General features: G+C 49.6%; 1 protein-coding gene across 2 annotated transcripts in view; it reads right to left on the bottom strand.

The window, feature by feature from the left end:
- crsp7 (cofactor required for Sp1 transcriptional activation, subunit 7) overlaps nucleotides 1–16509 on the bottom strand; it is a 269362-nt gene that overhangs the window by 45898 nt on the left and 206955 nt on the right. For both annotated transcript variants that reach the window (XM_072482853.1, XM_072482854.1), the window contains exon 2: nucleotides 3252–3326. In XM_072482853.1, the coding sequence (XP_072338954.1) occupies nucleotides 3252–3326 (75 nt within the window). The remainder of the gene's footprint in view (nucleotides 1–3251; nucleotides 3327–16509) is intronic.

Raw genomic sequence — 16509 nt, forward strand, 5'->3', positions numbered from 1 at the left:
CCTCCTTCGTTCCAGTGAGAACAAACCGAGTTTATTCAATCGCTCCTCATAGCTTATGCCCTCCATACCAGGCAACATTCTGGTAAATCTCTTCTGCACCCTCTCTAAAGCCTCCACATCCTTCTGGTAGTGTGGCGACCAGAATTGAACACTATACTCCAAGTGTGGCCTAACTAAGGTTCTACACAGCTGCAACATGACTTGCCAATTCTTATACTCAATGCCCCGGCCAATGAAGGCAAGCATGCCGTATGCCTTCTTGACTACCTTCTCCACCTGTGTTGCCCCTTTCAATGACCTGTGGACCTGTACTCCTAGATCTCTTTGACTTTCAATACTCTTGAGGGTTCTACCATTCACTGTATATTCCCTACCTGCATTAGACCTTCCAAAATGCATTACCTCACATTTGTCCGGATTAAACTCCATGTGCCATCTCTCCGCCCAAGTCTCCAGACAATCTAAATCCTGCTGTATCCTCAGACAGTCCTCATCGCTATCCGCAATTCCACCAACCTTTGTGTCGTCTGCAAACTTACTAATCAGACCAGTTACATTTTCCTCCAAATCATTTATATATACTACAAAGAGCAAAGGTCCCAGCACTGATCCCTGTGGAACACCACTGGTCACAGCCCTCCAATTAGAAAAGCATCCCTCCATTGCTACCCTCTGCCTTCTATGGCCTAGCCAGTTCTGTATCCACCTTGCCAGTTCACCCCTGATCCCGTGTGACTTCACCTTTTGTACTAGTCTACCATGAGGGACCTTGTCAAAAGCCTTACTGAAGTCCATATAGACAACATCCACTGCCCTACCTGCATCAATCATCTTAGTGACCTCCTCGAAAAACTCTATCAAGTTAGTGAGACACGACCTCCCCTTCACAAAACCGTGCTGCCTCTCACTAATACGTCCATTTGCTTCCAAATGGGAGTAGATCCTGTCTCGAAGAATTCTCTCCAGTAATTTCCCTACCACTGAAGTAAGGCTCACCGGCCTGTAGTTCCCGGGATTATCCTTGCTACCCTTCTTAAACAGAGGAACAACATTGGCTATTCTCCAGTCCTCCGGGACATCCCCTGAAGACAGCGAGGATCCAAAGATTTCTGTCAAGGCCTCAGCAATTTCCTCTCCAGCCTCCTTCAGTATTCTGGGGTAGATCCCATCAGGCCCTGGGGACTTATCTACCTTAATATTTTTTCAGACACCCAACACCTCGTCTTTTTGGATCACAATGTGACCCAGGCTATCTACACCCCCTTCTCCAGACTCAACATCTACCAATTCCTTCTCTTTGGTGAATACTGATGCAAAGTATTCATTTAGTACCTCGCCCATTTCCTCTGGCTCCACACATAGATTCCCTTGCCTATCCTTCAGTGGGCCAACCCTTTCCCTGGCTACCAGCAGTTTTGCCAACTAAGAGAAGTGGAAAATTCTCTGCTGATTTTCACTGTCCCCGTACATCATAGAATTTACAGTGCAGAAGGCCATTCGGCCCATCGAGTCTGCACTGGCTCTTGGAAAGAGCACCCTACCCAAGGTTAACACCTCCACCCTATCCCCATAACCCAGTAACCCCACCCAACACTAAGGGCAATTTTGGACACTAAGGGCATTTTATCATGGCCAATCCACCTAACCTGCACATCTTTGGACTGTGGGAGGAAACCGGAGCACCCGGAGGAAACCCACGCACACACGGGGAGGTTGTGCAGACTCCGCACAGACAGTGACCCAAGCCGGAATCGAACCTGGGACCCTGGAGCTGTGAAGCAATTGTGCTATCCATAATGCTACCGTGCTTTTATGAATGTAAACATCTCTCTACTGGTATCTTGTCTGGAAATAAGTTCTTTGGTGGGTGTGCCATCTTTTGTTTAAAATTTAGAGTACCCAATTCTTTTTTCCCCCAATTAAGGGGCAATTTAGCATGGCCAATCCACCTAGCCTGCACATCTTTGGGTTGTGGGGGCATCGCTTGTCGGCCTTTTAGCCGAGATGAGCGTGAGTTCAGGTGTAATGCCTGGATCTGGTATGTCGCACTTGTGGGGACCATGAATTGGATTCAATTTGAATTGGTTTTTGGAGCAGGATTAGGGGTTTGCCCCTGTCCACACTGAGCTCTGGCTTTGTAACTCTAATAAAGTAAAAAAAAAAAAATGTTTGGGTTGTGGGGGGGAGACCCACGCAAACACGGGGAGAATGTGCAAACTCCACACGGTCAGTGACCCGGGGCCGGGATTGAACCCGGGACCTCGGCGGTGAGCCAGCAGTGCTAACCACTGTGCCATCATGCCACCCGTTTGGCAACTAACAGATAATTGACAAGTCAGGTGTTGTAAAATAAACAGGAGGTCTTCACTCTTTTTCTTGCCTGCCCCCCCCCCCCCAATTTTTCTTTTTTTCACCATATTAGGCCACGGCAATATATACTTACAGCTGTCAAAGCAGCTCTTGTTAACCTCATTAATTTACACAACTGCCTCAAGCAGACAGACAAGAGCACTGGAGGTGAGCATTTAAAGGAAGCAACCCAAGTGCCACTCAAGCAAAGATGCATCTAGGGGATTGTCCTAATATTTCCGATTGCTGGGTGCCATTGACGGCATATGTAAACAGCTGCTTCAGCATTTGAGTTAGCCCTGCCACTTAAGATTTGGATACACATGGATTGACTACCACCCGAATAGGGCATTATTGCACTTTTGACATTAGTAGTCACCATCACCCCTTCATTCCCCCCACCCACGTCCCTCCCACCAATGGATCTTCCAAGAATAGACACAGTGGCACCAACTGACAGCTCAATGGATATGCAATTATTTCAACTTAGAATGACCTTTGAGGACCTGTGCTGGCGTAATACACGTGTGAGTTTATCATTGTTGAATCTACCCCATAGTACAGTGAGAAGAGCAGTAACTCGCAACACCATAAACAAAGCTGCTCTGAACTTGTTGATCACCTTAAGTCAAGGCTATTGATATATGTGCAAATGTTCTTACAAATTGAAAACTGGCCTTGATGGAGATGTGAAAGACATTGAGTGGAAAAATCCATGACCCATGATTTTATAGCAGATAACGCACCAATTTATGAAGGTACAAGTATAAAATAAAGAATTGCAATAAATTTAATCCCCACTCGCATGCAGTAGTCAAAGTCACCTCCCTGATTGTTCCCATACTTCTCCTTGCATACTCTCCACTGACCCCACCTGAGCCCAGTGTTCAGGAACTATTTACCTCAAGGGCCTCTTTGGTAATGGGATACTTCTCCAAGCTGGAGATCACCTCCAGCACTGCCACCATGTTACGGATCTGGAAGAAAGAAACATAACATTTTAGTGATTGCACAACTCACATTAGTAACTAGCAGTTGGCATTCAGGCTTCACAGAAAATGGTCCCAAGGTTAAAAACAGTAGAGACCAAATGCAACCACAACAGAGAAGCAAAGTATTCTGAATTCCAAGTAGTATGTAACTTATGAGCTAATGCTCTACAAGATTTCAAACCATCAACAACTTGTCATTAAGACAATAAAACATCTCAAGACGTTGCACAGGATTGTTGTCTTATTTAGTTCTCCTAATTGCGTGGTTAGCATACTCTCTCAAAATGTACTAGGAGCCTTTGTATAGGAGGTAACAGCTTATGATGAAGCAGAGCTACATGTCACTATTTGTAAGAGGCTATTTTTATTCAAACAAACAATCACAGTTGAGTGACAGAGACACAAGTTGGTCCTGGTAGCTCAGCAGCTTAGATAGGTCAGGGAGGAATATAAAAACAACATACAACTAATTCTTAGGATCTGTCCCAATCTTGATATTTTTATGGTGTTTTAGAGGACTTACTTGGGTACGATGTATCGTTAATTCAAATTAATTTGTCTGCTCAAATTGTTTTCCAATTATCCAATAATTTGATATAAGCAATTTAAATTATTTTTGCACAATTTGGATTCAGACAACTTTGAATTAAGAAATCTTTTGCATTTACTTTACTACTGCCTACATAGCAGTGACAGATCTTCAAACAGTAATTCACTGAATGAGAAGCCCTTGGCGGTTTCTGGTCTGAAGGTACTATTTTAGAGACAAATTCTTTCTTAATGTCTGTCACACTGGTCAATAATTAAGAATATGTGAGCATTCTAAGAAATCAGAAACTTGCCCTTCTTAAAAAAAAAACGGATTTAAAAATCTACTAATGCCAGTAAAATCCAGCCAAACACTGAAGCAAGTTTATCCTGTAGCACTATTGCAGACTCCTTCCTGATTTTAGGGTCTTTTTCCATCTGAGAAATTGAGATCACGGTCACTCGCACCCATGTCCAAGTGGCAAAGCATTCAAAGGATCAGCAGTAGCTGATACTCCACCTCAGCCTGATCTCCTTTGGGGTCTGGGATTCAAAGCAATTCCTGCAAGAAGCAGTCGGAAAGCTGCAAGTCTGCATTCAAGTAAAGCTTGGTTTGTTAAGGCAGAGCAAATGGGGCTCATGTTGCACCTAATATACCAGTCTTTCATATCTACACAATATTTGAAATAAATGAATCATTCAATTTTCCTGTACCAACATCCCACACTAAAATAATTCAACAAAAATAATGAGCACAAAAGTATGAATTTAATAAAGAGATTACACAAGACTGAAACCTGCTTTACACAGAATTGTTAGACATATGCAAATTCACGTTGGCTCAGGTACTTTTATTGGCATTTCTAAACAATGAACCGATTACAAGGCAAACCTCAAATCATTTGCATGAACCATAATTAATCGATAGATGTTACAAAAGCAGCAGAATCCACAAACAGGTCTCAAGTTATAGAAAGAGCAGTACCAAATTATGAAACCTCACATTAAATAACTCAGAATGAAGCAGTTATGAGGGGGGACCAGATCCCTGCCCATGCCATTTTCAAGAGGTGCCCCTGCTGCTAACAATATGGATCTATGTGGATCAGAGATTTTTGAGCAGTGGATGTAAGCATAATATTTCACACAACCAGCAAAATGACGCAATGATTTCCAAAGAGTATTATTCAAGGGACAGCAGACATTAACATTTCTGCGGCAAGGATCAAGAAAGTGTCAGGTGATGCAAGAGACATTATGGTAAAATGTTTATATCTAGATGCTTCCACACTATTTCCCATTTTCCTGCACGTGCTCTCAGTACCAAAAGCATTCCAATACCTTACCCAAAAAGGCCATAATGCTTCACATGAAACGAGGCAGCCAGTGAATAGAGTCTGATTCTTTTTTTTAAATAAGTATATATATTGAAATTTTTCATTTGGGGGGAAAAAAAACAACCAAGTTACAAAAGAATACACCTCCATAAATGGGAAGAAAAACAGAATGGAAGAGAACATCACAATTGGCTTGATACAACAATTAGACAAAATTAGATACTCATCTAGCTCCACCAGAGACCCGAGGGATACACAGGATAAAGTCATAAAAACATGACAAGGCGGTGCAACCCCTCCCACCCATGCAGTCTCTCAATCAACACAAAAACACGCAAGTCCCCATGCTATGGTGGGGTGCGCACCAACATAAATCCTCTTCCACTCTGGCATTTTCAAAGGCAGCACCAACCAATCACAGCCTCTTTCTTCTCTTCAGATACCAAACCCATCTGCATCCATGTGGAAGCCAAGAGTGGATTCATTCCAACAAGAAAAAACACCAAAACCCCTGTCCTCAAGGGAGTTTCATATATGTCCCACAAGGTTACTAAACGCCAGTCCACGCCATCATTTCCACCATACCATCTCTCCCAGGTATTCCACAACCTAGGCCCCGGCCGGGGGAATCATTCATTGGCCTCACACTCCCAACGCCTCACAACAAGCAGATGAGAGGACAATAATGTACCGGTGATCGGTTGGTCAGACCGACCCATGGCCTCAAAGGCAGGGTGTGCTGTGCTCCATCAAATCTGATGCACCCAGCCTCAAAATCAAGATTACCAAAGCATGGCAGCCAATTCGCAAACTCAGTCAGGAACTTGTTTCCCACTTCTAGCCAGGGACTGGGCTCAGGGACATACCTTGCATGGCAGCCCTCACCCAAACCATTCAGGATAGAAGACACATCATGCTACAGGATTTTGATAACACAGGCGGGCTCCCACCAGGGTAAGTGCTCTTTTGATCATAAGAACCTTCTCGTGGACCGCCACTGTTCTCAGAAAGATATCCCCCAATTCTTCAAAGTGAGCTTTAATGACCTGCACCGCAGAGCAGAGATCCTCAGACAAGACAACATCTTTGATGGCAGCTGTCATCCAGATGCACGCAGAACCACTAAGGTGAGAGACTGCACAGCAGCAACTGTGCCACTACAATCTGGGCTCACCCTGGCCGCCATGAGCAATTGTGGATTTAAACATTGTTTCTTCCCGACAGAAACACCCGTCAGCCTTTTGTAAGGCATTCTAAAAATTAGGCCATAATCTTAGAATAAGAGGTAGCAAATTGAAAACTACTTCTCCCAAAGGGTTGTGAATCTGTGGAATTCGCTACCCCAGAGTGCGGTGGATGCTAGGACAGTGAGTAAATTTAAGGAGAGAGTTAGGCAGATTTTTAATTGGTAATGGGTTGAAGGGTTATGGAGAACGGGCAGGACAGTGGAGTTGAGGACATGATGGGATCAGCCATGATCACATTGAGGGTGTTTAGGCTCGGGAGGCTAAATTGCCCACTCCTGCCCCTAGCTCATGTGTTCGAGGGAGGAGATTCTCTGGCTGATTTTGCCATCCAGCTCTGATTTTGTCATTCAGCTCTTGGTCTGTAGCATTGTAGGTAAAAGATGAGGAACATATTAGCCATGATCGAAGAGCAGAGCAGACTCAATGGGCCGAAAGCCCTAATTCTTTTCCTATATCTTATCAACTTATGCTGAGCACCATGCAGGCTGAGAAAGTTCATCTCCTTCTACAATGTTTAACATTTTCTTATTTTTGGTGGCCCACGTCAGGATTTTGGTTCATGGTAAAGTTTTTGCTTATTGTCTTACAAGGAAATATAAATAAATAGATACTGGTCTCTAATGATCAGAACCTGCTCTTGGATTTGAGAGGAAAACATATTCCCAACTTCCGGTTGCGGCTATGCCTAGGTAGGTCGCACGTTCGGCAGCTCCCGCCGGGAACGGACTTTTGGGCTCTCCAGAGGGGCCCCAACGGCAATTGTTCGACGGCTTCCAGTGTGGGAAGGTGATAGCAGGGTCCCCCTGACATTATATGGATTGGACCAGGAGTGGAGCGGTGAAAAGTGTTCTTGGGGCAGCGACAAGTGCGAGGGAGGAAAAGCAAGATGGCGACTGGTGGAGACCAAGCAGCATGGGCGCAGTGGTCGCAGGAGCAGCAGGAGTTTCTTAAACGCTGCTTTGAGGAGCTGAAGACAGAAATGCTGGTGCCAATGAAGGAGGCGATTGAGAAGCTTGTGGAGACCCAGAAGGCCCAAGGGGCGGTGATCCAGGAGGTGCGGCAAAAATCCTCGGAGAACGAGGATGAGATCTTGGGCCTGGCGGTGAAGGTGGAGGCGCAAGAGGCGCTGCACAAGAGGTGGGCGGAAAAATTCGAGGACCTGGAGAATAGGTCGAGGAGGAAGAATCTTTGGATTCTGGGTCTCCCTGAAGGAGTGGAGGGGCCCGATGCTGGGGCATATATGAGCACGATGCTCAATTCGCTGATGGGTGCGGGAGCTTTCCCGAGGCCCCTGGAGCTAGATGGGGCTCATTAGGTCCTGGCAAGGAGACCCAAAGCCAACGAGCCGCCAAGGGCTGTAGTGGTGCGGTTCCACCGCTTTATGGACAGTGTGTGTCCTGAGATGGGCCAAAAAAGAGCGGAGCAGCAGGTGGGAGAACACGGAGATCTGAATTTACCAAGACTGGAGTGCGGAGGTGGCTAAGAGGAGAGCTGGTTTCAATCGGGCTAAGGCGATGCTCCATCAGAAGGGGGTGAAGTTCGGTATGCTGCAGCCAGCGCGATTGTGGGTCACGTTCCAAGATCGGCACCACCCGCTCGGGAATGGCAATTTCGGGGCTTTAAGCCGGTCCCAGGGTCCGCGGAGGCGTCAGAAGAAGGGAGAAGGCACGGAGGAGGCACTGAGAAGACACAGGAGGGAAAAAAAAAAACCCCAAAGAAAAATGTCGAGGGTGAGCAGAAAAACGGCAGAAAAAAAAACCAGCTGGAGGACCGTCGGGGAGTGGAAAGGTCACCAGGAAAAATGGAGGCTGGAGCACACGGGAAGGCCGCACTGCTTACGGCTGAAGAAATAACCAAGGTGATGGCTGCGGAATTTGAAAAGCAGTTGGCGCAGATTGCGAAATGCATGGAGACGGTGAGGAAGGAGATGAGGGAGGTTTTGAGTGTGCTGGTGGAGGAGGCGGTTTCCCCGGTGAGGACGGAGGTGGCGAGCGCAGTGGCGGAGGTGCGAGAGCAAGGGGAGGTGCTGAAGGAAGTGGAGGAGACGTTATTGCAGCACGGTGATCAACTTGCCTCAATGGGGAAAGAGATGCGGAAGGTGATGGATACTAACAAGGATCTGCGAGGAAAAATGGAAGACCTGGAAAATAGATTCAGGCGACAGAACTGGAGGATTGTGGGGCTGCCCGAAGGAGTTGAAGGACCGAAGCCGACTGAGTATTTTGCCGCGATGCTGGCAAAACTACTGGGGGAGGGGGAGGACCCCTCCCGATATGAACTGGATCGGGCTCATCGGTCGTGGAGGCCTGTACCAAAGGCGAGTGAGCCGCCAAGGGCAGTGACTCTGTGCTTCCGTAGGTACAGGGTGAAGGAGAAGGTCCTGAGCTGGGCCAAGCAGAAGCGGGTGGTGCAGTGGGCTGGAGCTGGTATAAGTGTATACCAGGACTTTACGGTGGAGCTGGCAAGGAGGCGGGCTGCCTTCAACCGGGTGAAGAGGGCACTGTACATTAGCAAGGTGCGGTGCGGCATTGTATATCCAGCGAAGTTGAGGGTGACTTACAAGCTCAGGGACTTTTATTTTGGAACGGCGGAAGCAGCAGAGGAGTTTGCGAAAGCAGAAGGACTGTGGCAGAACTGACAAACTGAGGAATGGCCATGTGCCGATGTAACCTCATGACTGTATTTTCTTCTTTTTTGTATCACTGCGTGCGGGTGTAGAGATTAAAGGAGCCAAGGTGGTATATATTTGGACGAGGGAATGGACGGGACTTTCACTCGAAATGAGTGTTCTTTGGGGTGTAGGTGGATAGGCGGGGTTTGTGTGCTAAAAGGGGATCTTTGGGCTTTCCTGGGGCCGGGCAAGTGGGAAAGGGACCCGGGCGGGGGTCTCCACGCTGGCCGGTGTGTGCCGACCAGTGAACGGGAGTGAGGTGGGGGAGGGGCTGCGGCCATCGGAGCCTGGCAGAACAGGGTCCGTGTGGTCTAGCCGGGGTGGAAAGTTGGGGGGGAAGGAACCGAGGGTAGGGGGAGGAGTTTTACAAGAGGCAGTGGACGGGAGGAGCTGGAGACCTGGGGTGGGGGTGGGTGGGAGCTGTGTAAGATTAAGGGTGACTACGGGAAATCCCTGATTTATTTTTGTCATTTGTTTATGTAAACATGCGGGTTGAGGTTTGGGGGTTGGTGGGTAGATGGGATCATTGTTGTTATTATGGGAACTGACATATCTTGCTGATTATTGTTTATCGTTGATGGATGTAAATGTGGGAAAAAATGGAGGAGAATTTAAAAAATTTAATAAAAAGGAGCTGCGCCAGAGGGGGCGGGGCCGGCTCAGGAAAGAGCGGGGTTTTTCCTGCGTTAGGGAAGGACGGGGGGGGGGGGGGGGGGGGGGGTGCTGGAGAGGAGCGCGCACTGACTGCCAAGGGGAGGGGGGATTCTCACACTGGGTGGTCGATGGAGTGGCGGGAGAGGCCGGGGTCAGCAGGAGTCAGCTGACAGGAGTGTTATGGGGGGAGCAAAATGGCTAGATGTGGATCTAGTGGGGGAAGGGGGAAACAGGGTTGCTGCTGCATTGGCCAAAGGGGAGCTGGAAGTAGGAGAGGTGGTCGGGGCGGGGGTCCGCTGCCTGGGGGACTGGAGGGTGCGGGAGGCGCGGGCACGTGGCTGGCCTAGAAAAGGAGATGGCTAGTCAGCAGGGGGGGGGGAAAGAGTAGCCCCCCAATCCGGCTGATAACTTTGAATGTGATGGGCCTGAACGGGCCGGTCAAGAGGGCCCGGGTGTTCGCGCACTTAAAGGGACTGAAGGCAGACGTGGCTATGCTCCAGGAGACACATTTGAAGGTGGCAGATCAGGTTCGGCTGAGAAAGGGTTGGGTAGGGCAGGTCTTCCATTCAGGGCTGGATGCGAAGAATAGAGGGGTTGCAATACTGGTGGGGAAGTGGGTGTCGTTTGAGGCAATGAATATTGGAGTGGATAATGGAGGTCGATATATGTGATGGTGAGCGGTAGGTTGCAGGGGGTGCGGGTGATACTGGCGAACGTATATGCCCCGAATTGGGATGATGCCGGATTTATGAAACGCATGCTGGGTCGGATTCCGGATCTGGAGGTAGGAAGCTTGATAATGGGGGGGGGGGGGGGGGGGGGGGGGGGGGGGACTTCAACACGGTGCTGGACCCAGCACTGGACAGGACGGGTAAGAGGCCGGCTGCGGCCAAGGTGCTCAGGGGGTTTATTGACCTGATGAGGGGAGTGGACCCATGGAGGTTTGTCGGGCTGCTGGCCAGGGAATTTTCCTTCTTTTCCCACGTCCATAGAGCCTACTCCCGGATAGATTTTTTCATTTTGAGTCGGGCGCTAATCCCGAAAGTGGAGGGAACAGAATATTCGGCCATAGCCATCTCGGACCACGCCCCGCATTGGGTGGAGCTGGAGTTGGGGGAAAAGAGGGACCAGCGCCCGCTGTGGCGGTTGGATGTGGGACTGTTGGCTGATGAGGTGGTGTGCGGGCGGGTGCGGGGGTGCATTGAAAGATATTTGGAGACCAACGACAACGGGGAGGTGCAGGTGGGGGTAGTCTGGGAGGCGCTGAAGGCGGTGGTCAGGGGAGAGCAAATCTCCATTAGGGCCCACAGGGAGAAGAGAGAGTGGAGGGAGAGGGAGAGGTTAGTGGGGGAGATTTTAAGGGTGGACAGGAGGTATGCAGTTGCCCCCGAGGAGGGGCGACTCAGGGAGTGACGGAACCAGGCGGAGTTCGACCTGTTGACCACAGGGAAAGCAGAGGCACAGTGGAGGAAAGCGCAGGGGGCGACGTATGAGTATGGGGAGAAGGCGAGTCGGATGCTGGCACACCAGCTTCGTAAGAGGGAGGCAGCGAGGGAGATTGGTGGAGTTAAGGATAGAGGGGGGAATATGGTGCGGAGTGATGTGAGAATAAACAAGGTATTTAGGGACTTCTATGGGGATCTGTACAGGCCTGAGCCCCCAGCGGGGGAGGAGGGGATGCACCGATTCTTAGATCAGCTGAGGTTCCCGAGGGTGGAAGAGGAGGTGGTGGCTGGGTTGGGGGCGCCGATTGAGCTGGAGGAGCTGGTTAAAGGATTGGGGAGCATGCAGGCGGGGAAGGCCCCGGGGCCAGATGGGTTCCCAGTTGAATTCTACAGGAAATACGTGGACCTGCTGGGCCCGTTGCTAGTGAGGACTTTCAATAAGGCGAGGGGGGGGGGCCTTGCCGCCGACAATGTCTAGGGCGCTGATTTCTTTGCTCCTGAAGGGGGACAAGGATCCACTGCAATGTGGGTCGTATAGACCGATCTCGCTCCTCAATGTTGATGCTAAGTTGCTGGCAAAGGTGCTGGCTACGAGAATTGAGGACTGTGTCCCGGGGGTAATCCATGAGGACCAGACGGGATTTGTGAAGGGTAGGCAATTAAATACAAATGTGCGGAGGCTCCTCAATGTGATTATGATGCCATCGGTGGAGGGAGAGGCGGAGGTAGTGGCAGCTATGGACGCGGAGAAGGCCTTTGACCGGGTGGAGTGGGAGTATCTTTGGGAAGTGTTGCGGAGGTTTGGGTTCGGGGAGGGGTTCATCAGCTGGGTCAGGCTGCTATATAGAGCCCCGGTGGCGAGTGTGGCTACGAATCGGCGGAGGTCGGAGTACTTTCGGCTGTACCGTGGGACGAGGCAGGGGTGCCCCCTGTCCCCCTTGTTGTTTGCACTGGCAATTGAGCCTCTGGCCATGGCACTAAGGGAGTCCAGGAAATGGAGGGGACTGGTCCGGGGGGGGGGGGGCGGGGCGACACACCGGGTGTCATTGTATGCTGACGACCTGTTGCTGTATGTGGCAGATCCAGTGGAGGGGATGTCGGAGGTCATGCGGATCCTAAGGGATTTTGGGGACTTTTCGGGGTATAAACTCAACATAGGGAAGAGCGAGCTCTTTGTGGTGCATTCAGGGGACCAGGGAAGGGGGATAGACGAGCTACTGCTGAGGAGGGCGGAAAGGAGCTTTCGGTACCTAGAGATCCAAGTAGCTAAGAGTTGGGGGGCCCTGCACAAGCTCAATTTGACGCGGTTGGTGGAGCAGATGGAAGAGGATATGAAAAGATGGGATATGCTGCCACTAGCGGGTAGTGTGCAGTCGGTCAAAATGACGGTCCTCCCGAGGTTTCTCTTTGTGTTCCAGTGCCTTTCCATTATGATCCCCAAGGCCTTTTTCAAACGGGTAAGTAGGAGCATCATGGGTTTTGTGTGGGGGAATAAGGCCCCGAGGGTGAAGAGTGTGTTTCTGGAGCGTAGCAGGGACAGGGGGGGGGGGGGGGGGGGGGGGGGGGGGGGCTGGCGCTGCAGAATTTGTGCAACTATTATTGGGCAGCCAATGTGGCGATGATTCGTAAGTGGGTAATGGAGGGAGAGGGGGCGGCGTGGAAGAGGTTAGAGATGGCGTCCTGTGTGGGCACGAGCCTGAGGGCGCTGGCGACGGCACCGCTGCCGCTCTCGCCGACAAGGTACACCACGAGTCCGGTGGTGGCGGTGACGTTGAAGATCTGGGGGCAGTGGAGGCGACACAGGGGCGAGGTGGGAGCCTCGGTTTGGTCCCCGATTTGGGAGAACCATCGGTTCGTCCCGGGAAGGATGGATGGGGGGTTTCGGAGCTGGCATCGGGCAGGGATTAGAAGAATGGGGGACCTGTTCATCGATGGGACGTTTGCGAGCCTAGGGGCGCTGGAGGAGAAGTTTGGGTTAACCCCGGGAAACGCTTTCAGGTACATGCCCAGCAGGATCCGCCTTCGGGCGATCAACGAGGCGAAGGCTATGATATCTGCCTCCGCTCCCGTTTCCAACCCTGGCTGGTCCGACACCCCGAAAATTGCCTCCTGGGGACCTGGGTCCAGTTTCACACGCACCACCTTGGAAATTACCCTAAACACCTCCTTCCAGTACTCCCCTAGCTTTGGACAGGACCAAAACATATGAACGTGATTCATTCACGCCCCCCCCCCCCCAACGCTCACACACATCCTCAGGCGTTTGTGAGGCGGCAGGTGAGGGAATTCCCGCTGCTCCCGGCACAGGGGATTCAGGACAGGGTGATTTCGGGTGTATGGGTTGGAGAAGGCAAAGTTTCGGTGATTTACCAGGAGCTGAAGGAAGAGGAGGAGGCCTCGGTGGAGGAGTTAAAAGGCAAGTGGGAGGAGGAGCTTGGGAGGAGATAGATGAGGGTGTGGGCTGATGCCCTGAGTAGGGTTAATTCTTCCTCCTCTTGCGCCAGGCTCAGCCTAATACAGTTCAAAGTTACTCACAGAGCGCATATGACAGGGGCGCGGTTGAGTAGGTTCTTTGGGGTGGAGGACAGGTGTGGGAGGTGCTTGAGAAGCCCGGCAAATCACGCACATATGTTCTGGTCGTGCCCGGCACTGGATGGGTTTTGGAGGGGTTTTGCGAGGACTATGTCCAAGGTGGTGAAAGCCCGGGTCAAGCCGAGCTGGGGATTGGCATTATTTGGGGTAATGGACGAGCCGGGAGTGCAGGAGGCGAAAGAGGCCGGTATTCTGGCCTTTGCGTCCCTGGTAGCCCGGCGGAGGATTTTGCTATTATGGAAAGATGCAAAGCCCCCTAGTGTGGAAACTTGGATCAATAACATGGCAGGGTTCAACAAGCTGGAGAGGATAAAGTTTGCCTTGCGAGGGTCTGTGCAGGGGTTCCTCAGGCGGTGGCAACCGTTCCTAGACTATCTCGCGGAGCGTGAGGAGGAGGTCAGCAACAGCCCAGGGGCGGGGAGAGGGGGTTTCTTTTGGGGGGGGGGGTTTGGGTGGGTGGGGGGAGGCTTCCCTATTGGTGCTTTCAAATGTCATATGGGGGATTATTGAATATGGGGGAAATCCAATGTATAATTTTTGATTGTTGTGTTCTTGTTTCTTTCTTTTTGTTGTGGGGGGGGTTCTTGAAAATCTGTTGAAAAATTTGAATAAATATATTTTAAAAAAATAAAACATATCCCCCCCCCCTTTAGATGTTATTGAAAGGCACAGCCATGGTGGGACATCAATGCAATGCAAGTCCCCACATACCTCTAACCACTTTTACAAGTGTGAAATTTTACTCAAGAGTAAACTGAAAGCAGAATCTTTCTTGGGATTCTCTTGAACACATGGCCCCTTTAAATGATCAGTTTAGAGATAGCCATGTGATAAGTCCCACTATCACCAAATGCTACAAGATTCAATTTGGGAGTGGATCTTGATGGTTTTGCATAAATTTGCACAATTGAATATAATATGTTATAATTAAAATTATAATTTGAAGACTTGGACTCAGGTGGGAGAGCAAGCCTGAACGCCATCCAAGCACACGCAAGAGATACGTTACAAGCTGCAAAACACTAGAACTCTGAAATCCTCATAGTGACCTTTATAGTAAAGCAAACTTGGAATGAAATAATAGTGGATCCAGAGAGTTCTCTTTAATTCATTCCCAGGTTGCTCTCCTTGAACAAACTTTAGCTGGCGATGGGGTGTTCAATGTTTACCTAAGCTGCTGTGGGAAATCCTCCAGGTGTAAGTTTCAGCATGGTACATCTGATTTGTCCTCTCAAAAACACTACAACAATGCTGATCAGCTGGGGAAAATTCTACCTAAATCATATCTGACTGGAGTATCACCTTGGGAGCAAGGATGTTTACTTAACAAGTATGGGGGGGGGGATTGTGGAGAATGAAGGGGGAAAATTGTCCTTACACAAGTCTTTATTCTTCATTTGCAAGTCCAGTGAATTACAAGGTATTAAATTGGGAGGAGCATGATGGATAGAAAACGTGCTTTGCCACAAGAGGAAATTCTTCCCTTGCCTACCTAACCTTGGGTACAGTGAAAACAGAAAATGCTGGAAAAACTCAACAGGTCTGGCAGCATCTGTGGTGAGAGAAACCGAGCTAACTTTTTGAGTTCATAAGGTCTTCCTCAGAGCTAAAAGCCTAACCCTGGGTGAAGTGACCATGCCTGTTGGCTTTGAGAGCTGGAGGTCAGGGATAATCCTGGGGCCTGTAGCCATCTGGGATGGCCACTTACAACTAGGGACAGAGGAAGTTGCAAAGCTTAGCGGGTAAAATGGACAAGGCAAGACTCAGGCAGGCTCAGAGCCTGAAATGTATATTTGCAAGCAAGATGTCCAGATGGTATCGAAACTCCGACCAATTAGCATTTTGTTGGGCCGATTAGCATTTGATGGCCCATCTTCACCAGAACAAAGGACTGGTACACGAGCGACCGGTACAGACCGAGACATTTCGGTGCCACTCCCTGGTTCAGGGGAAGCATCAACAATGGGGTCAGTGACCGCTTGGGACACGCCCAGCCATCTAGATCCCCGCCCACTTATTGGTTAGGAATCAAACAGAGTGATTAGGGATCACCCAATTAGTGGGGTCCAAACTGAAAGACCGCCCAAAAGAAAACCTCCAAGTATAAGAAGAGGCGTTTGCCATATGTTCACCCTCTCTTGGACCTGGCGCCCTGGCCACTACCATCTCCAATTGCAGCAACACCAGAAGCAAGTCCAAGTTCAATGCTCGCTACCAGACGGATGAGCCTAGTTGAGCAGCAGTTACTCCTTCGGACTCGATAGATCCAGAATCGAACAGCGGCCACTTTTTCACTGACCTAAGCCGGGTGCCCGAAGTTAAGTACAGGTTGTCTAAGTTGATAGGTATAGTTAACTAGTAGTGTTTATATTGCATGACTAATTGTGTGTAAATAAAGTACCCTTGACCTTGAACTAATAAACTGGTGTTTGGCTCTTTGATCGATAGCCGTTTGAGCCTTGTGGTGGTATCATTCGATACCTGGTGACTCTGAGCATTAGAACATAGATGTCAAAAGAAAGGAGGGCAAATTCAGTGATTGCCATAATTGGAACAGGGCCATAGGAAAAGTCAGAGGAAAAAGAAAGCACAACAGTCCTTATGGTTAAACTTTACATGGACAATTACAGGTGGTGGGTGCACTAAGCACAAGGAGGGACTGAGACACATTAACCTGTATTAATCATATGATGG

This window comes from Scyliorhinus torazame, chromosome 18 (genome assembly GCF_047496885.1).
Source record: "Scyliorhinus torazame isolate Kashiwa2021f chromosome 18, sScyTor2.1, whole genome shotgun sequence".
Lineage (NCBI taxonomy): Eukaryota > Metazoa > Chordata > Chondrichthyes > Carcharhiniformes > Scyliorhinidae > Scyliorhinus > Scyliorhinus torazame.